The following is a 25,965-nucleotide window of genomic DNA, read 5'->3' as shown; positions in this document are numbered from 1 at the left end:
TTCAAAGTGAAGTTTTAAAATAGCACACCTAGATTATGACATTGGTGAGTAAATAAGACCTTTGCAAACCCTCAGAAGTATAATTACGCATTCATATATAGCTAATCCAACTTTATGGTGTTTTATATTTCTTAACAAAGGACTTATGAAAAGAGATCCATTATGGAACAGCAAAGGTAATTTTGCCATAGCTTTCAACAAAATCAATATTATGTAACCAAATCATTTTTCTGCTTTATGGAACTACTTAATATGAAAATATACCATTTTATAAAAATAAAGGAAAACCTACCACATCATGTGGATAAAATCGAACTGAGGTAGAACTGGATACATGAGAATCCGTGTCACTAAAATAAAATGAAAAATACTTTAGGGAATAAACAGCTTGTCAAGTAGTAGAAAGAAAAATAAATGCATGAACAATTATACGATGTTTACATTGTCTTTACTTTTCCATGTAAACTTCAAAATAGAAAGTCAAATTTTCCTAGGGTCGTGATAAGGCACATAGCCTGTGGGTCAGAGTATCTATATTCAAATCTCTTCCTCAACTGCATGAGATCTTGGACAGTTATCTCATCTTTTAATACCTCAGTTTCCTCACAGGATAAGAGTACTTCCAGCACAAGGTTGGGTGGCCCTATACAGCATGGCTCATAGTTTCACTGAGTTAGGCAAGGGTCATGTTTCTGAGAGTTCTGACAAACGTGGTCTAGTAGAGAAGGGAATGGCGAAGCACTTCAGTATTCTTGCCTTGAGAACCACATCAACAGTATGAAAAGGCAAAAAGATAGGACACTGAAAGATAAACTCCCCAGGTCGGTAGGTGCCCAATGTGCTACTGGAGATCAGTGGAGAAATAACTCCAGAAAGAATGGAGAGAGAGAGCCAAATCAAAAACAACACCCAGATCTGGATGTGACTGGTGATGGAAGTAAAGTCCGATGTTATAAAGAGCAATATTGCTTAGGAACCTGGAATGTTAGGTCCATGAATCAGGGTAAATTGGAAGTGGTCAAACAGGAGATGGAAAGACTGAACATTGACATTTTAGGAATCAGCAAACTAAAATGGACTGGAATGGGTGAATTTAACTTAGATGACCATTATGTCTACTACTGTGGGAAAATCCTTTAGATGAAATGGAGTAGCCATCAGAGTCAACAAAAGAGTCCGAAATGCAGTACTTGAATGCAATCTCAAAAATGACAGAATGATGTCTGTTCATTTCTAAGGCAAACCATTCAATATCACAGTAATCGAAGTCTATGCCCCAAACAGTAATGCTGAAGAAGCTGAAGTTGAACAGTTCTATGAAGACCTACAAGACCTTCCAGAACTAACACCCAAAAAAGATGTCCTTTTCATCATAGGGGACTGGAATGCAAAAGTAGGAAGTCAAGAAACACCTGGAGTAACAGGCAAACTTGGCCTTGGGAGTACAGAATGAAGCAGGGCAAAGGCTAATAGAGTTTTCCCAAGAGAATGCACTGGTCATAGCAAACACCCTCTTCCAACAACACAAGAGAAGACTCTACTCATGGACATAGATGGTCAATACCAAAATCAGATTGAGTATATTCTTTGCAGCCAAAGATGGAGAAGCTCTATACAGTCAGCAAAAACAAGACCAGGAGCTGACTGTGGCTCAGATCATGAACTCCTTACTGTTAAATTCAGACTTAAATTGAAGAAAGTAGGGAAAACCACTACACCATTCAGGTATGACCTAAAGCAAACCCCTTAGGATTATACACTGGAAGTGAGAAATAGATTCAAGGGATTAGATCTGATAGATAGACTGCCTGAAGAACTATGGAGAGGATCGTGACATTGTACAGGAGGCAGTGATCAAAACCATCCCCAAGGAAAAGCAATGCAAAAAGGCAAAATGGTTGTCTGACGAGGCCTTACAAGTAGCTGTGAATAGAAGAAAAGCAAAAGGCAAGGGAGAAATGGAAAGAGATACCCATTTGAATGCAGAGTTCCAAAGAATAGCAAGAAGAGATAAGAAAGCCTTCCTTAGTGATCAGTGCAAAGATAGAGGAAAACAATAGAATGGGAAAGTCTAGAGATCTCATCAAGAAAATTACAGATACCAAGGGAACATTTCATCCAAAGGTGGGCATAATAAAGGACAGAAATGGTATGGACCTAACAGAAGCAGATGATATTAAGAAGTTGATGGGCATAATAAAGGACAGATATGGTGTGGACCTAACAGAAGCAGATGATATTAAGAAGAGATGGCAAGAATATACAGAAGAACTGTACAAAAAAGATCTTCATGACCCACATAGTCACAATGGTGTGATCACCAACCTAGAGCCAAACATCCTGGAATGTGAAGTCAAGTAGCCCTTAGGAAGCATCACTATGAACAAAGCTAGTAGAGGTGATGAAATTCCAGTTGAGCTATTTCAAATCCTGTGAACGTGTTGCACTCAATATGCCAGCAAATTTGGAAAACTCAGCAGTGTTTCCAAAAGGTCAGTTGTCATTCCAATCTCAAAGAAGGGCAATGCCAAAGAATGCTCAAACTACTGCACAATTGTAGTCATCTCACATGCTAGCAAAGTAATGCTCAAAATTCTCCAAGCCAGGCTTCAACAGTATGTGAACCATGAACTTCCAGATGTTCAAGCTGGATTTAGAAAAGGCAGAAGAACCAGAGGTCAAATTGCCAACATCCGCTGGATCATCAAAAAAGCAAGAGAGTTCCAGAAAAATATCTATTTCTGCTTTATTGACTACACCAAAGTCTTTGTGTGGATCACAACAAATTTTGGAAAATTCTTAAAGAGATGGGAATACCACACCACTTGACCTGCCTCCTGAGAAATCTGTATGCAGATCAAGAAGCAACAATTAGAATTGAGTTCCAAATCGGGATAGGAGTGTATCAAGGCTGTACATTGTCACCCTGCTTATTTAACTTATAAGCAGAGTACATCATGAGTAACGCTGGCTGGAAGAAGCACATGCTGGAATCAAGATTGCCGGGAGAAATATCAATAACCTCAGATATGCAGATGACACCACCCTCATGGCAGAAAGTGAAGAAGAACTAAAAAGCCTCTTGATGAAAGTGAAAGAGGAAAGTAAAAACACTGGCTTAAAGCTCAACATTCAGAAAACTAAGATCATGGCATTTGTTTCCATCACTTCATGGCAAATAGATGTGTAAACAATGGAACAGTGACGGACTTTATTGGGGGGGGGGCTCCAAAATCACTGCAGATGGTGACTGCAGCCATGAAATTAAAAGAGACTTACTCCTTGGAAGGAAAGTTATGACTATTCTAGACAGCATATTAAAAAGCAGAGATATTTCTTTGCCAACAAAGGTCCATCTAGTCAAAACTATAGTTTTTCCAGTAGTCATGTATGGATGTGAGAGTTGGACTTATAAAGAAAGCTGAGTGTCGAAGAATTGATGCTTTTGAACTGTGGTGTTGGAGAAGACTCTTGAGAGTCCCTTGGACTGCAAGCAGAACCAACCAGTCTATCCTAAAGGATATCAGTCCTGAATATTCATTGGAAGGACTGATGCTGAAACTCCAATACTTTGGCCACCTGATGTGAAGAACTGACTCATTTGAAAAGACCCGGATGCTGGGAAAGATTGAAGGTGGGAGGAGAAGGGGACGACAGAGGATGAGATAGTTAGATGGCATCACCAACTCAATGGACATGAGTTTGAGTAAACTCCAGGAGTTGGTGATGGACAGGGAAACGTGATGTGCTGAAGTCCATGGGGTCACAAAGAGTCGGACACAACTGAACTGATTTTAAGGTTCTTGTGAAAATTGTTTAAGAAAGCAATTAACATATTGCCAAGAGCCACAATAAATTTAATCTATATGGTAGTCTACGTTACGTTAAGTCACTTCAGTCGTGTCCGACTCTGTGTGACCCCATAGACAGTAGCCTACCAGGCTCCCCCGTCCCTGGGATTCTCCAGGCAGGAACACTGGAGTGGGTTGCCATTTCCTCCTCCAATGCATGAAAGTGAAAAGTGAAAGTGAAGTCGCTCAGTCGTGTCCAACTCTTAGCGACCCCATGGACTGCAGCCTACCAGGCTCCTCCATCCATGGGATTTTCCAGGCAAGAGTACTGGAGTTGGTTGCCATTGCCTTCTCCGATATGGTAGTCTAGAAGATGACAATTCAGTTTCCACAGTTCACTCAAGTTTAGATTTCAAAACTTGAGACCTTAACACATTATGGTGTAAGGAATTGTTCTTATCTTGAATTATGTTAAACATAATTGTTCTCAGTGCTCCATCCTCCTGTTGCTTCCACAGTTACAAAATTATCTAAACACCCCAATTCAATCTGAGGGGGTAAACTCTGAAACAGTACTAAAAGAGCTTAAAGAGTACAGTTTTTTAAATGTTCATGCTAAGTGACAACAAGATCTTATTGCTTTAAATAGCCTCTCAAAATTGAAAAAACTAAGTGAACTGCCCATAGATATGTAACATTTAAATAAATATCCCATTATGAAACATAAGTCCTAAAATAAAAATCAAATGACCCTTGTGGAAAAAAAAAAAAGTAAGCTAATCAACCAACAATGAATTTCAATACAGCAATTTGATTAGAAAAATTTTCAGAAAAATTTTAACACATTCTAAATTATAACTGTGTTATATGATCAAGGTTTCTATTTCTTATTTGCTTTCCTCCAAACTTCTGTTATCTTACATAATTTCTTCCTGAGGGAAGGAGAGAAAAGAAATTAAATGCAACACATGACTCATATTTTAAGAAATTCTTCCTCCTTATAGTTGGTAAACACATTTTAAAACAAAATGAAAGACGATCACTTAAAAAGACACTTGGCTGAAATCCTCACACAGAAATAAAAATTTGAAATTACACCAAAAAAGAGAATTGATGGGTTTGAACACAGTTGTGTAAATGTTTTTCTAATAAATTTTTTCCATCATGCAATATATAGAGAGTTAAATTTGAAATTGTGGGAAACCACTATCCCACAGTAAGATCTACAGGAAATTTTTACTTAATTTTTAAAAACATATAATAGCAAACAAAAAGCAAAAACTTGTAATAGCTTTTAATAATGGTTTTCTTTTTTTTCCACAGTAAACAGTTCTACTTTTTGGCAACCAATGCATAATGTGAATTTATTTAAGCCAATATAAACAAACAACTCTTCTATCTCAAGGTTTACAAACTTTAAAAATGGCAAACTTATTATGCAAGTACATAAACTCCCCTAACATGACTTCACACATACCAGATATTGGATGCTCTTCTTGCTGCTGGTTCAAAATTCACAAGTGACATATCACAGCCACCAGTCTCATAAAGCGTAGAAGAGAACTTACCTAGCAAATAAATCATTTGTTTAAAAAAGCCATTAGAATACTCAGAAATTTTTCTTCATGAAACACTAATTTTAAACTTATTAAGAGTTTAAGAAAATGAACTGTAACTTCCTTTTTTCAAAATATTTAAAAAAACAATGATCTACATGTAATTCAGCATGACATAAATCAAAAGGGAATCCTAAACAGTGGACAAAATGTCAACATAAATAATCAGGGATTAAAAGTGATTTAAGTCAGCTTTACAAGAGCAGTCTTCTCTTTTCTCCTCCCAGAATGTTTTCAATTCAAGTTACAATATATACAAATTTAATGGTGTTTTAAGGTCATCTGACCACTAGTTACAAGTGGTAAGTGGCCATTTGGAAGGGCTGCTTTAAGTTTTAATATAGCTCAAACCGCAAGACAAAAAATTTGTGTGATTACCTTCAGAGTTTTTTGGTTTTATGTTACTTTTAAGAAGAAATGGTGTCAAAATGGATCTAAGGAAGTTCAATGAATAATGTATAATAATGTTGGTGATAATTAAACTATAATATTTAATGAACATTACTAGTTGTATGATTCTACAAGAACTCTATAGAGAAATTCAGGAACACAATTTGCTGTGGCTATCTATCTACAAAACTCTAAAAGGTTTAGAAACTTTGTTGATTGCAGAGGAATATAGGTTAAAAAAAAAAACTCTTACACAGATGAACTATTGAAGATAAAATGACTTCTGATAATGGAGTTTTAGAAATCTAAATACTAAAATTCATTCTATACTTTGAAGATCTATGACAGCCATATCAAATGGTGGGAAGGGAACATAAATAAAAAATACAAATTTCTAGTAGGACAATGCAGTATATAACTGAAACTGTTTGGATCTGGTCCAGGCTGCCTTTTGAATATTTATGAAGTTTTTGTTTTACTAGCTAGAATTACTGAGGTTATAAACATGAGAAATCTAAAGGACAATTTCAACTTGATAGCAAGGCTAAAAGATTTCTCTTCCATGACTACAATAAGAACAGGACACAATAAGAATTTTTATTTAAGTGAAATTCTTGAAAAATGACAATAAAATTCCCTCTAATATACTAATAATATAACCAAGGGTTTGCTGAACATTTCAACAATTACTTGATTCAAAAATGAGTAGAATAAGAAAAACTACTTAATTAAATAGGATTATTTGAGTACTTATGGGTCATGGACAGAATATGAAAATATTTATAATATGGTCTTTTCTGTAGTAGCTGGTTTTTTTTGGGGGGGGTGGGGGTTAGAATACTTCTGAGATAAATTAGGAAAAAAATTCTATGAAATCCTTAACTCATTTGCTGTATTTCAAAGGAGGATTACTCAGCATGTAGGTTATCCAAAACTTCACTTTCTACCCCTCTGTCTTCTAGAAAGAGTTATTCATTCTTAGCACTTCTAACAGAAACCAGAATAAGAAATTAAAATGAAAGGATACCATTTTTTTGAAGTGATGGGGGGAGGGGTGTTTGCAGAAATTGCTAGTAAACAAAAAAGTTAAAAAATGCCTTGACTGAGATTGTTTTATTTTTAAATTACAATTTTTTATTCTGTACTCTTTTCTCACTTAGCATGGATAATCAGAGATTAGCTGTGCTACAACAATTAACTTACATTAGCAGAAAAAAAGAAACACCTGATCAAAACCACAGATTGCATGGAAGTGTAGAAGAACTATAAAATCATATTAAATGACTGAATCACACATTAACAGAGGGTGAAATCCAGTAAGAAAGGAATGTATAAATATTTGTGTTTATATCACATAATCTGTGTATATTTTCCAAGTAAGTTAGTTCTATATTCAATAAAATTTAAATTATTGGAGTATATTCTGAGCATTTAAGCATTCCATGGGATTTTTAGTAATATAAGTCCTATTCTTGGGCTATTAAAAATAATATTTGCATGCACCTGAAGTTAACTAGAATATTACTCTTTGTAATTTTCAAGTGAAACAGTAAATGATGATTAAGTCATTAACACAACTATGTTGTCCTTTATTTATGAATGTCTAGTATGAAACATAGAAATGTGTATTTTAAATAAAAATAAAAGATTCCTCCTCAAAAATATTTTAGATAGAAAGCTGGAAAAAATGTTGTCATCCTATTACTATATAAATCTACAACTCTGAATACATACAAACTAGTGACTAACAAGTAATAAAATTCAAAAATTTCAACAAGGCATAAACCACGTGTAAGAAAAGGGCAGCTATCATTTCAACAAACATGCATGACTTCAACAGTTTTGGGTTTTTTTAAGATGCTTCTGTCTACATACTAACTATAAACATGTTCATGTTCATAAAAACATACATGGTATATGTCAGAACTAACTTAACTTGTATTAAGGCTTCCTGGTGTATTTCCAACTTAACTCCACCAAATGAACAGATTCTACATCCCTCTTATATCTCTGGGCCTGGCAACTGACAGCACTTCAGAAGTAACAAATGTTATTCATAAGATAACTCAGAAAAAAAATATTATATTAAAAAATGTTCAGTTTAGGGTTTCTGTGAAAAACTTGTAACATTTTAATATATTAATAATTTACTAAAAACATCTTTGAAAACAACCAAAATAGAAATAAGTACATTTTTCTATTGGTTTATAGAAATTAAGAATCTCTTAAATTTGCACAAATCTTCTTAGCAAACATAACAATTTCATATATATCTCATTTGAGATTAAGACTATAATCACAGTTAACTGTTCTTAACAACTAAGTAAATGTGCCCCTATTAATAATCCTATTTTAATACATTTGTGTATTAAGAAAAATATTTCTATTTAAATATTATTTCTAATGAACATAAATTGGGAAGTAGAATATTAATGAAATAAGTCCTCTTCACATATATTATGATTATACACTAAGTTATCGCATCCTAATTCAACTCCTAGATCATAATTAATAATATTTAATAGTTGGCTATCTGATGACATTAAAAGAAAAGCAATTTCTCACAAGACTGGAGTCTGAAATTTCAGACTTAATAATGAGATTGGTCATGATATAGTGTCTCTAAGATAAACAGATGTTAAGGTACCTGGTATTTATGTCTCAAATATTCAATAATGACTGTGATTATCTACAAAAATTCTATTTAATTACACAGAACTCTGTTTGTTTGTTTGTTGAGGTAGGAGAATTTCAAGTAATCACAGGTCAATAAATAAGTGATGAACAAGAAGGTAAGTAAAACTGAATACTGATTTAAAGAACAAGGACCCGTGAAGCATTTCACTGAAGCCACAAATGACACAGCAGACAGATTTAAAATGGAAAAACACAGATAAAAGACATAGAAATTAACAAGATTCTCTAATTAGTCCTATCAATAAAAATACTCACCACATAATACAAAGTTCAGTGAATAAGATCATGAGAAATGCTTATTGCTTTCTTAAAGTCACTCTCATTTATCTTAGAAAGAAGTGGCTACTAGAAGGGCAAATCATCCGTAGGGTTTTTCAAATCCTCCCAGTACCAACAATAAAGAAGGCCTCTTATATTTCTTGGATAATTTCCCTCTGCAGATCGCCTCCCCATTCCCACTTATCCTGGGTTCTCCAAGCCTAACCCTGATACACTGCTTGACGTCTCACTTCTCCAGCATTACTCTCAGGGCATGGAGGGGCTGGCTACAAGAACGAACAGACACAGATAGAAAGGAGAGGGCTTTACTAAGTGTCTTTAGAAGGCAATAGGGGACACAGAGGCGTGGGATGGATGGGAGATGGGAAGTTCAAGGGGGAGAGGACATCTCTGGCTGATTCACGTTGACGTACGACAGAAACCTGCACAGTGTTGTAAAGCAAATATCTTGCAATTAAAAAAGAAAAGATACGGCAAGAAAACGAGATGTTTTCAAATTTCTGTTCCTAAATGTAATAAAATAGTACTCTCGCAAGGAAAAAAAAAAAAGGCAATGGGGGGAATACATAAATCTATATGACTCACTTGAGTACACTATAAAAAGTGCCTTTGTCTGATGGTGATGAGTATTGTGCTCACAATGCTATTTTAATGAATATATTACACTTTTAAGAGAGAAGGTTCCAATTTCTTGGATAGCATCCTCCCTTATCATCATGAGTGGTGCCTCAGTGCAGTCTCTGAGGAAACATGAGTTTTCCCCCAGACAGAAATGACTCATTTTACTGGTGCCTACAAGTTCATGGACCTATTTCTCCCTAGACAAGAGGTCAGTGAAGTTTCTCTGTAAGGGGCCACACAGTAAATACTTTAGGCTCTGTGGGCCAGATGGTCACTGGTGCCACAGTTCCAGTCTGCCACCATAGTGTGAGAGCAGCCACAGAAAACATGTCACATGTTCATTTACTTCATTTACAGAAACAAGCATCAAGCTGGATTTTAGCCTCTGGGCCATAGTTTGCTAATCTCTGTCCTGGACCAAAAGCCTTAGTCTTATAAAACCTCTTTAACTCTTATTCTAAATGGAAATCAAGTCACTATGCTACTCATAATTTAAAGTTTCAATACTGAGAACCAGTCCTTCTTCGTAGAATGTACAACACCGTGCTAAGTTTTTAAAACAGGAGAATAAGAAAAACGGAAGGAAAAAGAAGTTATTTTAGAGGAAAATGAAGTTTAGAAGACTGCTTTTGAGTGACTGAACACACATGCGTGCGCGCACACACACACACACACACACACACACACAAAGGGAAAACAGATAACTGTTGCTTGGTAACAGTGAAAGAGATTTATATACCTGTGTATTTTACTGCCATGGTCACTGTTCTCTAGCTCTGATTTAACAAAACACTGTGTTAAGTAGTGTTGTGATTCATTAAGTGGAATCCCCAGATCAGGTGAACCGTTCAGAAGTGAAATATACAAGTTCATATTCTGATATAATTTCATCATCTCACATTTCTTTCGAAAGGACAAGTCCTCCTTAGTTTGAAAAAATACTCTATAACAATGACACTGATGACATTACAAGTGATTCAGATAAACAAAAAAAAGTCATAGACTGGGGAGAAGATATTTGTAACTTGCATCTGATGACTTAGTGGTATCTAAAATATCACAAGAACTGTTACATGTCAATAATAAGACAAACAGCTCAATTTTGAAAGTGAGGAAAAGATTTGGACACACTTCACAGAAGAAGATATATGCATAACTAATAAACCCATCAAAGGATCCTCATCACCCTTAGTCATAAGAGACATGTAGATTTAAACCACAGTAAGATACCGTTACACACCCATTAGGTCTAACATTAAAAAGCCAACAGTAACAAATGTCAGCAAGAATGGGAACAACTGGAACTCTCATACATGCCGGTGGGAAATATACAACTACTTTTGAAAACATTTTAGACATTTTAGCCACAACAGCCAATACCTGGATACAACATAAACTTGTCCATTGACAGATGAATGAATACACAATACAGAGGAAGCTCACAGCAGGAATATTCATCAGCAAGCAACAAACTGCTAACACATGCAACAACACGATGAATCTCTGAAGCATCACGCTAAGTGCAAAACTAAACACAAAAGGCCACATAAAATGTGAATGCATTTATATGAACTTCTAGGAGAGGGGAAAACAATGACACAAAGCACGGAGTGGATGCCTGTGGCCAGGAGCCAAGGAGGCATGGACGGCAACAGGGCCACAATCTCTTGGTGAAAACGTTCTGTATCTTGATTTCACAGGTGTGCACATCTGTTAAAACTCACAAATTGTACATGTTGGAGGGATACAATTTATCATGCCTAAATTTTATGTCAATAAAGTTGATTTAAAAACAAAGAAGAAAAAAAAGATGGACCGAGTAAAAGACAAAGTAGATAGATAAGCATGAGACAGCATGTAGTCAGTGAAATTCCCACAAGTAACTAATCAAGGTTTTGGACAGTGAGTGACATTTGTTGCTTTGTTTTGGTGTTTCATTTAAAAAATATGCCACATTGAAAGACTGAAAGCAGTATATAAAATGAAGAAAGTTCTCACCCACCAGAAAAACCCAGAGCAGATTCTATGTTCTTCTGAACAATTTTTATCTACATTTGCTTACTAAATAGCTTAACTTTTCATGTCGATAACATATACACATCAAGTTCTGAATATTATAGCTATGTCCATGAATAGAATAACACAGGAGGGGTTCTCTAGTAACAAACATTTAGTCTGTTTCAAAAGTACAAGCAATGGTATGATAAATATCCGTGTACATATACATTTGTATGTTTGCAAAACCTGTAGATTAAAATATATAGGCATTTTTGGTCTACTGTTCTAAACTGTCCTCCAAAAACGTTCAATCTTTTAGTTGTCTACATCTCCAGACCTTTCCAAAAAAAGATATCACTATACATTCAGTAGATGAAAAATATCTTAATCCTATTTTTAATTTGCAATTTTAAAAAATTATGAGCAAAGTTGAACTGTTTGCCAATAATTGCAAGCCACTTGTAACGTTCAACTTTTCCAATAGGTCATGGATCTTTATCTTATTGATGTGAAGCACTTTTTGTCTTATTGTGGAGCCTGGCGAGCTACAATTCATGAGATCTCAAGAGTCGGACTCGACTTAGCGCTATCTTTCTTTCGTCTCGTGGCAAAGATGAATGACTGACTTCCAGTATTCATCTTGTCCTTACCCCTTTTAAAAACAGGACTTCCCCCTCACTGAATTTCAGCTGAGTCTACGTCTATGTGGGCTTCTCAAGTGGCACAGTGGCAAAGATTCCACCTGCCAATGCAGGAGACACATATTCCGTCCCTGGGTCGAGAAGAGTGTCTGGTGGAGGGCATGGCAACCTGCTCCAGTATTCTTGCCTAGATCCCATGGACAGAAGAGCCTGGGGGCTACAGTCTATGGGATTGCGAAAGTCAGACAGGACTGAGCAACTGAGCACCACCACCACTATGCTATGTACTTAGAGACCTCTCCCAGCCTCTCCTGCAGCTAGAAGAAAGTGACAGGCAGATTTCCCAAGTCACAAATTGAAAGATAAAGTCTAGCTATCCTTGACTTTTTATTTTAGCGCCCCTCCTCACCGCCCTCCTGTTGGGGGGAAATGTCAACAACTGGAGCAGTCATTATGGACCAGGCAGGGAAGCTGTATGTGGAAGATAAAAAGAACCAACCCACCTCTAAGGACAGCTCTCAACAGACTATTACGAGAGAAATGTAAACTTCTCTCTAATTTCAGTCACTTGATAGGGGAGGACAGGTCTCTCAATTAAAGACTCTACATACATTCTAACTGATGTAACACATACTAATCAACTTTAATTTAGAATCTTAATGTTAGAAAGCAGTTTAAATCTAGTGTTTCTGTGAATTCTTTACGACACAGACTGGCAAGAGACAAATCAGCTATCTCAACCACTTTCTAGAGTAGTTCATGCATCTGAAACTTCTAAAAATAATATGCCAGTCTTTTCACAGTAACAACAGTAAACTTCTGAGCATTTCCAGGAAATGAAGATTAGGGTGGATGAAATAAAATTTATCTAGGTTTACTTTTAGTTTTAGTACTTGGGATAAAAATGACACTTTCAAACCCTGCCAGATAAAGAGTAAACTAGTACAGGCTTTCCATAAAGCAATTAAGAGTATACATCAAGGTCGCAATAATGTTTTTTCCCCTTGACAGATGATTCCATTTCACTGTATTTATCTTAAGGAAATAATCACAGCTGCACAGAAAAGTCTGTGTGAAGGATATTCTCCAGATTATTACAATAGAAAAATATCAGGAATCACCTTGAAGACTAACAGTGGGGTTAGTCAACTATTTTAATAAATAATGTTAACAACAGCAATCATTATTTATGTAATTAACTTACTAGTAGGCATTGTTCTAATTGCCTTGCATATTTTAATAGATATAATCCTCACCAAAAACCTATGAAGTATATTACCGCCCCCTTTTGATACACGAGGAAACTGAGGCACAGGCAGAGAAAATAACTTGCCCAAGATCACATAGCTACAGCTAAAAGTAGAAGAGCTTGAATTTGAAGCCAAGAAGTTTGATTCTAGGGTCCACTATTCTATACTACCTTTCATGTGCTTTCCAGTGATAAAATAGTAGGTAGTCAATAAGTTAAAAAGCAATAGCATTAATAAATGTTTAAATGTGCTAAAAGAAAAAAGCAAAACTCATACAGTGTCATAAAAGTCATACAACATCATCCCAGTTCTTCGTTAGAAAAGTATATACGTGTATGTAATAAAAAAGAAAGGAAAAAGTATAAAATGTGAATAGTGACTCTCTGAGTGATATGACTGTTGCTGTTTAGTCACTAAGTTGAGTGATAAGATTACAGATGACTTAATCTTCTCCATTTTATTTTCCAGTAACTTGTATTAGAACATGCTTTTCCCATCCTTATACCAAAAAGGAAAATGAAGGAGTTTTACTGTTTCAATAAACATTTTACTTTCATTTATACATGTAATACTTTATGTTGCCCTCCCCTGCAAAAACATACAAAAAAGAATTTGTATTAAAAAGCAGTAAAGAACAAGATCAAGGCTGTTGCAAAAAAGAATGTAACTTAGTTTAGATGAATGAAAAAAATCTACTGTAACACAAAAGACTAAAGTATGGACTCCAAGGTTCCTTAAAGCCATCTTGACTTTGTATTTATAGTAATAAGAAGATTTTAATGACACAGCCCAAAATGTTAGTCTATAATACATATAACTTTTTTAACACTAAATAATAAAAATCACTGAAAGTATTATAAATCACCTGAGTACTTTTTAAGTAAAAAATTTAAGAGCCTCCAAATTGTATTTCTCCGTACTAATGCACAGTTGCTATAAACTATCTAAGGGCAATAGGGTGTTAGCAGATTTCTGTTAAGTCTTTTTCTAGAGCTGACCACAATTTCAAAGTAATAAGTTCTGTAGTAAAGAGGATTATCTCAAGAACACCTTCTTTGTAAATAGTTGTACAGTAATGAAACAAAAGAAAACCTTAGAAAAATCAATTCATTACTCTCTCAATCTCTAATACATTAAGGATATTAAGAAAGTCTTAAAATTCAGAGGCATACTACCTATGATATCTCTATACTTATGTCTTGGTAAACATAAAACTCTGTTGTCCTCATTTCTTGCCTAGAACAGCATTTTTATTTTTCACATGAAAATAATTTTATATATACTTCTCAATACTCATCACTACCAATTTCAAACACACACACACAAAAACATAAATTTTCCTATTTTACCTGATCCTATCTACAACAATTCTTCTGAGATGCTGTGTTATATATATGAATAACCTGTTTCATCACTATATCAATTTATTAGTCCTATGTTACAAGTGGAAGCCAGGATTAACATAAAAACTGACTCGCTTCAGTGACTTACCTGGGTAATATGCAAAAGCTTGTTTTATTTAGTAAAATTGAAGTTTCAAAGTTTAGTATGAAATCAACCACAAATCAGTTAAATTCAACAAAAGGCTCATAAAAAGAAAATTACCCTTTAGGATACATTGTTTTTGTTTTTTTTTTTTAAAGGACAAAATGTTACATTGAAAGATTTGATAAATTTTTTAATGGTAAATTTCAAGATTATAACTTTAAAACTTATCCATCATTCATATAATTAAACAAAGTTTGCACGGAAATTCAGTCTACAAATAAGAAAGGAAACCATTAAATTATTCAGATCAGGTTCTAAATTATACACTTAAGATTCAGTTTTAGAAATTAATTATGATGAACAATTATGCCTGCTGAAAATGGATGATGAAAATGTATTTTCCTGTGCTGAATAAACTACTAATAAACCATATAATGCCATCTTCAATGAACTTTTCTACCATATCCAGTGCTACCTGATAGTCTTGAAATGCTAGTTAAAATGTAACAGAAAAATAAGGATTCTCAGGGTTTAGTAGAGGAAATGCATGTCATCAATTATTATGACACCACAGAGTAAAAATGTCAAAAACACAGTTAAGGAAAACGACTTAGGCTTGGAATTAAACAAGCCTGACTCCAAGTTTCCTTTAACTGAAAAAGGCAAGTCTCTCTCACTTTAAAAAGTAAACATACAATTACAACATATACATGAATACACATACAAACATTTATATGTACTCAAACATATATATAAATACATATGAGTGTATATATGTATGTTTCAGTATGTGTGTGTTACATAAATATATTATGTATATATAAAAATTTTAACATGTAAAAATTATACATTTAAAATTTTCAGTTGAAGAAGCTAAGTTTGGAAGGGAAATTCTTTGTAAGTATTCCATACTTTTAGGGAACAACATGGCTAACTTTAACATGTTTGAGTATACAGTATCCCAATTCAGTCCCATGAAATTATTTAACTACTGTTAATTAAAATCACGTTGAAGATTAAACTATGCAACACAAATATTCTAGTGGAATACATTATAAAAATCAGTATCTCTGTCAGTTCCTTCAACTTCAGCTGCAAGTTCATTTTTAGAATCTTTTCTTAGTCAACCTTCTGTGCTATGAAATGAACGGATATACACTGTCCACTGACTGTGTATTTTGTACTAATTATTACTAGGCGTTCAATTTGACAACACTCAACTATAAGAGAGGCCAAGAACTATCAGAAAGCAGTTAAAACAAAAGCTAAAATCCAAATGTTAAACGAATGTCCTGAATATTCACCAGTAGATGCTAAGTTGATAATGTACATATTCTCAATCATCTATGAATATGATTTCTCGCTTAGCAAGTTTTTTGAACAAATTAAGAATTTTTACAGAGGAAAATCACCTACTAGTTCAATTTATTCTTCATTTGACAAAAGTTTAAAAAACCCAAAATGAACCAAATCTAAGCTTAGTTAATCTACTACGAAATGACCAATGGACAGTGGTGATAGTAACTGTAATTGTACAGGTACAAATCGACAAGTCCTCCAAACATAGGAACTTTGAGTTAACCCAAGAGAAATGTCAATAAAAAGATACTATTTACTCAATATATTTGCAACTGATCAAAGCAGGTAACTAAACTGAAGTCTACCTTACTCTCTCAAACAGATTCCCTGACCTCTTCAAATTACAAACTCCAGAGCATAAGCACTCTAAAATTAAAATGTCTTATTTCCTTCTCATTTTATTTAGAAATCACCATAGGTTCTAATGTTCTAACAGATAGGTTTTAAACAGATATCATTTTCAACTTTCTATAAAGTTTGCTAAAGTTGATGATTTTCATCAATATGCATATCTAATACTCACTAATTTTCTCTGTAACAGTTTTTACAAAACAGAAAGAGAGTCAATTAACAGCATGACATTTTTTATACCTAATTTGGGCACCCTCTACCAATTATATCCTTCTCGTCAAACCATCAGCTAGATCACCTTCGTTATAAATCAAAGACAGTTATAACATGGAGAAACAAAATCACAGTAAGCAAATAAAATACTTTGAAATGTATATTTCTGAATAACAAGATTTTCTTCAACTGCTACTAATCTGCATTTTGAGCACAAGAAAGCTGACGTGGAGAGAGAAATAGAAAACAAACTAGTATAAAATACTGTTTCTCTAACACATTACTGAGGCTTAAAACTCTACCACCTCTCTGAGACTTAACTGTTTAATAACTTCTATTTTCTATTTATAGATGTATTAACAGGAAAACAGAAAAAAATTTTATAAAGTTCTTTGATTTGAATATACAGCCATGATGTTCTCAAGGTACTGCATTTAGAATTACATTAAGTCCTACTTCAGGTGACAGACACTGAAGTAAAATATAGAATACCTAAAAGAAAGATTATATAGTAATAGGCCATTAGAAAGTATTTTTGCCTTCCCTACAGCAGAGAATTTAGAGAAATGAAGGTTCAATCAAAATAATTTTTAAAAACTCAGCATTTCACCACGTGGTACAAATACCAAGAAATAGCAAAATTGCCCAAATCATTACAAGAGGACAGTAAAGTGTGAACATTTATTGATACTTATTAATAACAGACATGCTCAGAAGAAAACGAAGAGTATGAATTGAGAGAAACAGAAAAGGTAAAAGCAAAAGTCAAATTTTCCTTATACACACTGCAAATCCTGTAAAAAGTACTCTTATGTGTAGTTCCAAAATGAAGCTATCTCAGGAAAGAACTGTAATCATTGTTACCCATTATCTGCTATATTCAAGTTTCATGCCACCAAGATTACATAAGGCCTGCATACCAAGTTCATCGTGCAAACTGCTGCCGCCTACAGCAGATGCATTGTCATGTGATGCTTCTAAGTGGACACTCCCATTTCTCACCAGCAAGGAGGCACTAGCACTGAGCACTGCAGCCTGGGAAGGGGGGCGGGACTGGACTCTGACCTGGGCTGTGGACTGCTGGCCTTGCTGACCATCTTGAAGGCTAGGAAAAAACATGGATTGGGGAGACATTACAGGGAAGAAAAGAGAAAACAATAGCTAGAAGTCAATATAGAAAACTAATTTTTTTTAAAAAGGTGTCAGTGTAACCTAAGAAAGAGCCAACAAACTTTATAAAATATGCAGATTATACTGCTGTCTTGAAAATTCTGGTTTTTTGAAATCTGATTCATGGTGATGAACACAGAAAAAAATTCAATGTATATGCAGAGCAACCAATCTGTAACATCTTTCCAACTCAAGTCAACAAAGTTCTAGTATAAGGAAAAAGAAAGCAACAAAGAAGAGTCACAAGTACATTAAATACATATAGGCTATAGCTGGTCCCTCAAATAATACTTATTTTTAAGTTCAATATGCACTTTTATTTATAACCCTGATACAATTATTCTAGAATTGTTCTTTCAAATAATCTTGCATCTGAAATTCACAATAAAACAACATTTCTATGCACTTGAAAACCAAAGAATCTTTATCAAATGCAACCAAGGTAACAATTCAGAATCAAAAGAAAATCACAAACTAGTGAAGAAAACCAGAATTAAAAAAAAAAAAAAAACTGATTCAACCAAGTGAAATAGAAATGACTGCTGAGATGCTATATTAAGTATTTTTTCTATGAAAAGCCTACATATTTCTAAAATAAAGTCACAGGCTTTATATACAGGTGTTAGTTAACAGTAATTACGTTCCCTTAGTGAATTTTGATCTTATCTTTCCCAATTCATACTCAAGTTTCATTACAGAAATCCATCATTTTAGAAAACCTTAGAAATAATTTAGAAGCCAGTAATTATTCAAGGAATATTAGTCTTTTCAAAATTTTATAACAATTTAAAAATATTTAGTATTTCATGATTATAAGTTAAAATTATCTAAACGTTATAATTTTGATGATTTTAATTATCTAAAAAGTAGATAAAACTAAGAAACTATTAACTCATTTTTAATTTTTACATATTTATTTTAAAACACTAAGAACTTAAATTTTCTTAGTATAACACTCATATTTAAACTGATGAAACTGATGAGAACACTTTGAGTATAATTATACATCCTCCTCTACATGATGTTCAACGCCATTCTGCACTGTTATTAAAATTATTAGACCTTTTAGGGATTAAAAGAATGCTACTAACAACAGCCTTATGCAGTATTACTTTCAGGAATATCAACTTCTCTCTAATCCTCTGAATTAAAAGGAGTGCTTTCTCTGATGTCTACAAGACAACAAACTAATCTGCTATAGACTCGGAAGAGAGCTAAATTTGAAGTACAATTGAGCCTCAAACAACATGGGGGACAAGGCACCAAATCTCAGCAGAGTCGAAAATCCATGTATAACTTACGGTGCCCCTCCTTATCCAAAGATCCAACCAACGACGGATCATGTCATTCTGTACTATTTATTATTGAAAATACCCACATGTAACTGAACCCATGCAGTTCAAGTCCATGTTGTTTAAGGGTCAACTGTAACCATGAAATAAAAAAGAAAAATACTGCATACATTGCTTAAAGCTGTGGTTATGGCAGTAGAACATACTCTGGAACTATAGCCATATGTGACTAAAGTAACTAAAATGTTCGCTCCTCAATCATGCTAACCATATTTCAAGTGATCAAGAGACATGCAACATAGATAGTGGCTACCACAGCCACCAGGGCAGGCCAAAGCTGGCAGTCAGTGTTTTACCATACTGGATAGTGCAGATTACAGACTATATCCACCACCACAGAAAGTTCTATTAATCACCACTGCCTGAAACATTCGTGTTTTCAGGCCTCTTTTAGAGCCAATGAGAGCCAATAAAAACTATATACTCTAAGTAGAGCACAGGAATGTATACAACATATTAAAAAGATCAAGTCTACAAAGACTTGTCAACGCTCATTGGCACTAACTTTTAAAGTCATAATTTTAAAGGTATTCACTTAATAATGTCTTGCAGTCTGTCTGTCTGCGAGTAGAATATTTGTACAACAGAAATAAATCAAGAGGTGATCTTGGGAACTAATATACTAAAACGTTTGTTTCTTACGTACATCAACAGTAAGTCTGTCCTTGGAAGCCATCTAAATTTATCCATACACTTTACCCAAAAGACCAAATTTCACAAGGGAAAAATTTTTCAGCTCAAGTATGATGACTCTTCAGATTTGGAAGGTAAAATATTAAAATTTATGTGTGTGTGTATATATACACTCACATACATAAACATATATATATATATATGCTCAGCAAATTTTGCCGATTTTTTCAATTAAAATCATAAATAAAGGTGCTCTATGGCAGTCAGATATATTCTAGAGTGAGTGTATTGAGAATACACTTTTCTTCAACATATTCATATATATATAAGGTTTTCAAAGTACTAGGCAATGTATGAAAATCAACTCCAGAACAAAGAAAATTAGCCAAAATCTATGCAGTTATAAATGTCAAGTTTCTGAACATCAAAAGGGAGAAAAAAAATGTTTATGTCCCTTGAATTCCAAAAAGCCTATTATTTTTGCACAAATTGCCAGGAAAACTATTCCTGGAGGGTTGTATTTCATCTTAAACTAATAACTGACAAAAATTAATCTTTTCTATAATACCAATTTTATGTCAAAACTACCAGTTTCAGAAAAGACAGCAACTATTTCACAATGTGGCAAAAGATAGAAATTTAGGTTTCTAAACTATCAGCTATCAGTAGCATCACTGACACGTTATCCTAATAACTAAATTAATTTGCTTTCCAAATTTAAATGATAAAAAAATATAATTGGTATTGGTCTTTCCTTCCTCTTAGCACTTATTTAGTATGTAACACATTCTGCTGTATGCTGATTTTTATCTTTGCATGTATCTTTCCAACTAAACAAACTCTGAGTATGATTACATTACTACTATGGGTCTCCAGATTTCCGAGAGTACTCAGTGTCTTGAATACAGTGCACAAACATAAGTATTTGGTGGATTCATTCCTGAGTACCAAAAATGATATGAATTTCCAATTACCAACTCAGTTATAACTATGACCTTATTTGATTACAGGTCTTTCACTCTATTTTAAAAATAAATCTAACTATATAGTAAAGCTTTTTTCCCTTCCCCAAATGCACTGATGGTCTACTTTCATTCCAGTCTATTAACTAGAGTTCTAAAAGATACCACATCTAGGCTGATAAACACAGAACTAACTAACTCTTAGTATTAGTATTACATAATCTTTAAATATTCATCTATTTTCATCTCTAGTAACTGGGAAGAAGTAGTAAGGGCCTACAAGGTTAACTTAGGTTAGGAAAAAAAACAACCTTTAAAAATAATTCTGAAATAGGATATTCTAACTAGCATTTTAAAATATATGCAAATTCTCTTTGTGAGGAAATGGATGATTCACTCCCAATCCTTGGATACATATTTTTTATGAAGTTGCTTTTTAGACTGTCGATTACTTACATTATTCATTAAAGTTTAAAATAAGTTAATATATTTTTACTGGTATCTACAGAATAATTATAATTAAACTATCATCATACCTATTCCATTTCTTTCTGACAAGTTTTTCAAAACCATGCTATCTTATATTTAAAGATGACAATATTATATAACTTACACTGAGAGTATCACTATACTTCACCCTGAATATTTTTACAATTAAAAAAATACAATTTTTATTAAATTGGCGTTTCTAATTCATCACAGCTAAATTTTATCTTATTTTATTCATGATGTAGTCAGCCTCTTTAAGATACACATAATCTTTGCACTGGAAATATCATGGAACCTTAGGTTCAAGGGGTTGCAAAGAGTTGGACACGACTGAGCGACTGAACTAACACAATTTACATGCTGACTGACTACTGGAAGACTACTTTACAAAAATCCTAAAGTGAGCCCTTTACAAATAAATAGCTCATACTATATCCTCATTTGAATGGTGATGTATTTAAAATGCTAAAAAAAAAAAAAAATGGAGAAATCCTATGTGGTTGTCTGGAGTTAGCACAGTTCTTTAATATTCCACCAGGCAGAGAAAACAAAATTGTCTACATTTGTTTAGTGAGTGAGATCCAAAGAATGAAAGGATTTATAAAGACTAAAAAGAGAAGGTTAAAAAAAAGGATTAAGAAATATCAACATGGAGTGAGAAGGTAAGCAAAGAATATGTTTATGGCAAGTATTATTCAAGGAGAAAAAAGAGGTTAGAAAACACAAAATAGAAAACGTAAAATGAAATTTTACAGTGAATTCTTTCTGCAGGTTGGCACTACACACCCTAAATCCATTAGCAAAAAAAGTTACTTCAGGGAGCAAAGGAAATAGAAGAGGAGGGCCCACTAAAAGCAAAGGCACTCAGAAAAGATTTCTAGACCGAACGCTTCTTTTAAACGGTTGCCTTCTCATTTTTACTGCAGAATTAAAGGAACATGATCTATGAAAGATGAAGTTCCTGATTGTAATGTAAAACTCAGAAAAATAATTGTCTTAAATACCAAGGGAAATATACAATAAAATAGCAATTTAAAAAAATAAGGATTTTGCTACTTTCAGGAACCAGATTTTAACAAGGGAAGAGATTTATCTCTTCAAACCTACCATGCATTCAACAGCAGTTATTTCATCAAATATTCTTCTTTTTGAATTTCAAAATATAGGAAAATAACTTGGATAATGGAGCCTTTAGATGCAGAGATTAATAAAAGTGTATGGTGTAATAATATCCCCAGAGACGGGAACAGCTACCCACTCCAGTATTCTTGCCTAGAGAATTCCAGGGACAGAGGAGCCTAGCGGGCTACAATTTCTATGGAGTCGCAAAGAGTCAGACAGGACTAAGCAGCTTTCACTTCCACTATAATAACATACACATGGTTTAATGAATAAGCTAACACATAATTTCATCCATATTTGTATTCTTAAAGCACAAGTCTTTTGAATAGGTTTTTTTTTAATATCTCTAATTCAAGCCACAGACTCATTATATCATTATATATTTTAAGGATAAAAAAGCTTAAGAATTTCAATAAAAATTTACTCCCAAGATTATAAAGAAGCTTTCTTACTTAGGAACAGTGGCAAAAATAAAAATGCTTTTGTTCAGCATATGGAGGTTGAGAAATTCAACAAATATGTACATACAAATACATAGTGTATACACATCACCAACTGACCATGAAAGTCACTGAGTTGTGTCTGACTCTTTGCAACCCCATGGATTGTAGCCCACCAGGCTTCTTTGTCCATGGAATTCTCCAGACAAGAGTACTGGAGTGGGGTGCCATTTCCTTCTCCAGGGGATCTTCCTAACCCAGGGATCAAACCCTGGTCTCCTGCATTGGCAGACAGATTCTTTACCATCTGAGCCACCAGAGAAGCCCCCAGTTGACCATACATTACCAAAAACTAAATATTCTAGTTCTGCATCATTTACTAAGCCCTAGTGATTAACTTTCAAGCAACACAAAATAAAGTATACCATCTTTTAATGAAATAAAATAATCAAACTGGTTTATCAAGCTGATATCCTCAGTAAGCTCATCACTCAGTCCATATTTGCTCATATTGAACACTGTTTAAGGTGCTGGGAAAAGATATTGAATTAATTACTAACTTGGAATAGGAAAAAAATAAAAAGCTAACTTAAGGCCTCTATTTACATTTATATAACTGCCCTAAAAATAATTTTTGTGATTTAAAATTGACTAAACCAATCTGATCATTTTGTTTATAATGCAACATAAGACATGCATGGTGCAATAGGCTCACAGTCACATGCAGAGAAAGTCTAAAGAAGCTTAAAGATATAGAGAAACTGGAAGAAAAAGAAAAACAAAAGTATTTAATAAATGCTTTCTTCAGACTGACAAAACAGGTTAGAGGTCTGTTACAATGCATGCTAAGCTTGGTGGAATTTTAAAATACCATACCTTAGGGGTGATCCGATGAGCAATGTAGGAGGGGTAGGGTTACTCCCTGCATTGTGCCGGCGCCGTACTGCCTGGCGCCTAAATGTGCTGCGTTCACGGCGAAATGACACCGTCTCCTCGCTGGCCTGTGCTGCTGCATCAAGACAGACTTAGGTCAAACAGAAGCCTAGGTCGGAGATGTAAATAGCAGCTGAGCCTGTCCTCCCCAATACGACAGATTAATAGTGAACCTATGAAAACTCTGGCTCAGTTAGTCAGGTTCCCTTTACTTTGAGGGTGAGAAGTTAGGGACTACACCGTTTGCTATAGATAACTGTTTCTTTAAAAACGCTTCTGATTATCTGGCCTCACCATCTTCTCTTCAACCTCAACTTTCTATTTTAAGATCTCAGTTATTTTCAATCTTTTTCTAAAAATCTTATTTATAAAGTCACATATCCCTCTATTGGCCCTTTAAGTCAGCCTTAAAAGTACCGTATGTATTACATTGGTTAGTTCTGAATAATGGGAAAGGGGCATTAGTTTCTTCCTTTCATGAAGACAGTAAAAGCAGCACCGACAGTGCTTGTGATGACAGGAGTCAGGCGTGCATTTATCTGACACTACCCTGTGCCACAATTTTGGCAGTATTAAATGAAACGGTTGACTGCTAAGCTGCACGACTAGTTTTTTAAATGCTCAATTCAAGGCAGTGCAAGTGTATGTTAAGCTGTAGTTTGCTGCCTAACTTTATTCAACTTCATGCCCCTACACTGGTTCCCTCAACACTAGGAAGCAAATGTAAACAAAACATCAGCAAAAAAACTTAGAAACCCACAGCTTAATCCAAAAGCAAAACAAACTAAAACCAAATATATACCAACAAGAAAACAAAAACTAAGGCTAAACAGAATTACATAAAATTTTACAGAACCATGACTGATTTGGGTTTCTAAAGCGAAATGATGTTCATACACATGACTCTTTAACAACTGTTGTCTATAGTAATCTAAATATTTTAAGAATCATTTTGATTTTGAGAAAGGGCATTTTGATGCTAAATATGAATAGAGACAACTTGGCCAGTACAACATCTTTTTTAAAAGACAACAAATGAAAACTCCTTTTCATTTGAAAAGGATGACGTGGATTACAAAATCAAGTGTTGTATTTGGACTTCAGTTCTATGACAAGCCTAATTCACATTTTAAAGGCTTTATTAATTCTTATCATTATTCTGCTCAGCAACAGCAATCTCTATCATTTTAAATGTTGATTTTAATAAAGTTTTCTTTTAAATGTTTACATTTTTATCCCTTCCCCAATGAATGTTCTTTGTGTAATTAATTCATTACAATTAGGAATATAAGGGTTACCCCCAGAAGGCCTGGACTTCTCTATCTTCAGGCAATGTTTCTTTTATTAAAGGGATGACAAGCACAGAATTACTTCACCCACTTGGCAAATTTCTTCCAGTAAGAAGCGTTAAGTCACAAATCACAGGTGAATAATTTACATTATTACTTTCTTTTTCAGCGCACACACTCCAGTGACATTATAAGCCAGACAACTAAATCAGAATTCAACTTTGGGGCTTTGAATCCAAATCAAACTTGACTCCTGGAGCTAATACTTCTTTTCTTTCTCCGGTTTTATTGTGATACAATGAAAATTCCTTTAATGTGAAAAAAGCTGTTTCTTGTGATGCAGAAGTTCACATACACAAAAATTATACATGACCTGTGAGAACAAATTAAACTTAAAGAAAATTAAAAGTTCCATTTACCAGATTCATGAACCACATTTCAAACGCTCCAGAGCTGCATATGGCCAGTGACCACCTTTACTGAACAGTACAGATACAGACGTTTCAATCACCACAGAAAGCGGTATTGGGCACTGCTGATCTAAAGTCAAGGATGCCTGTCTGCACAAAGCGCACTGTGCGTTTTACCTGTCCCTGACAACTAAGACCTCAACAGAGGAAACAGCAGCCAGCACTCAGCAACTTAACTACCACCACCAACCAGCACTGTCACGAAGAGGAAAACCAACACTGGCAGGGCAGTCACTGGGTGAAGGACAAAACCAAGGGAAACAAGCAAGCTACATGAAAGAAGAAATGAGAAATTAACGGGTGACTTGTGTATCTGCTAATGGTTCTTAGATCCCAGTAAGAACTTGGGTTACAAAATTTTAAGTCACTATTTTAAACCTCAATTCAAGACTTATTTTTTGAAATTATATT

The 25,965-nt window shown here is 34.3% G+C and overlaps 1 protein-coding gene across 6 annotated transcripts in view; it reads right to left on the bottom strand.

The window, feature by feature from the left end:
* PCNX1 (pecanex 1) overlaps positions 1-25,965 on the bottom strand; it is a 185,103-nt gene that overhangs the window by 90,286 nt on the left and 68,852 nt on the right. For 3 of the 6 annotated variants that reach the window (XM_061429295.1, XM_061429293.1, XM_061429294.1), the window contains 2 exons: positions 5,269-5,359; positions 293-350 (listed from right to left, as the gene is read on the bottom strand). In XM_061429295.1, coding sequence (XP_061285279.1) covers positions 293-350; positions 5,269-5,359 — 149 coding nt within the window. Of the gene's footprint in view, positions 1-292; positions 351-5,268; positions 5,360-17,614; positions 17,800-23,738; positions 23,872-25,965 lie in introns of all 6 variants that reach the window. The other 3 variants (XM_061429290.1, XM_061429292.1, XM_061429291.1) reach the window with 2 other exon arrangements.

The sequence above is a fragment of the Bos javanicus genome, chromosome 10, assembly GCF_032452875.1.
Source record: "Bos javanicus breed banteng chromosome 10, ARS-OSU_banteng_1.0, whole genome shotgun sequence".
In the NCBI taxonomy this organism is placed as follows: domain Eukaryota; kingdom Metazoa; phylum Chordata; class Mammalia; order Artiodactyla; family Bovidae; genus Bos; species Bos javanicus.
This window is presented reverse-complemented; position numbering and strand designations above follow the sequence as displayed.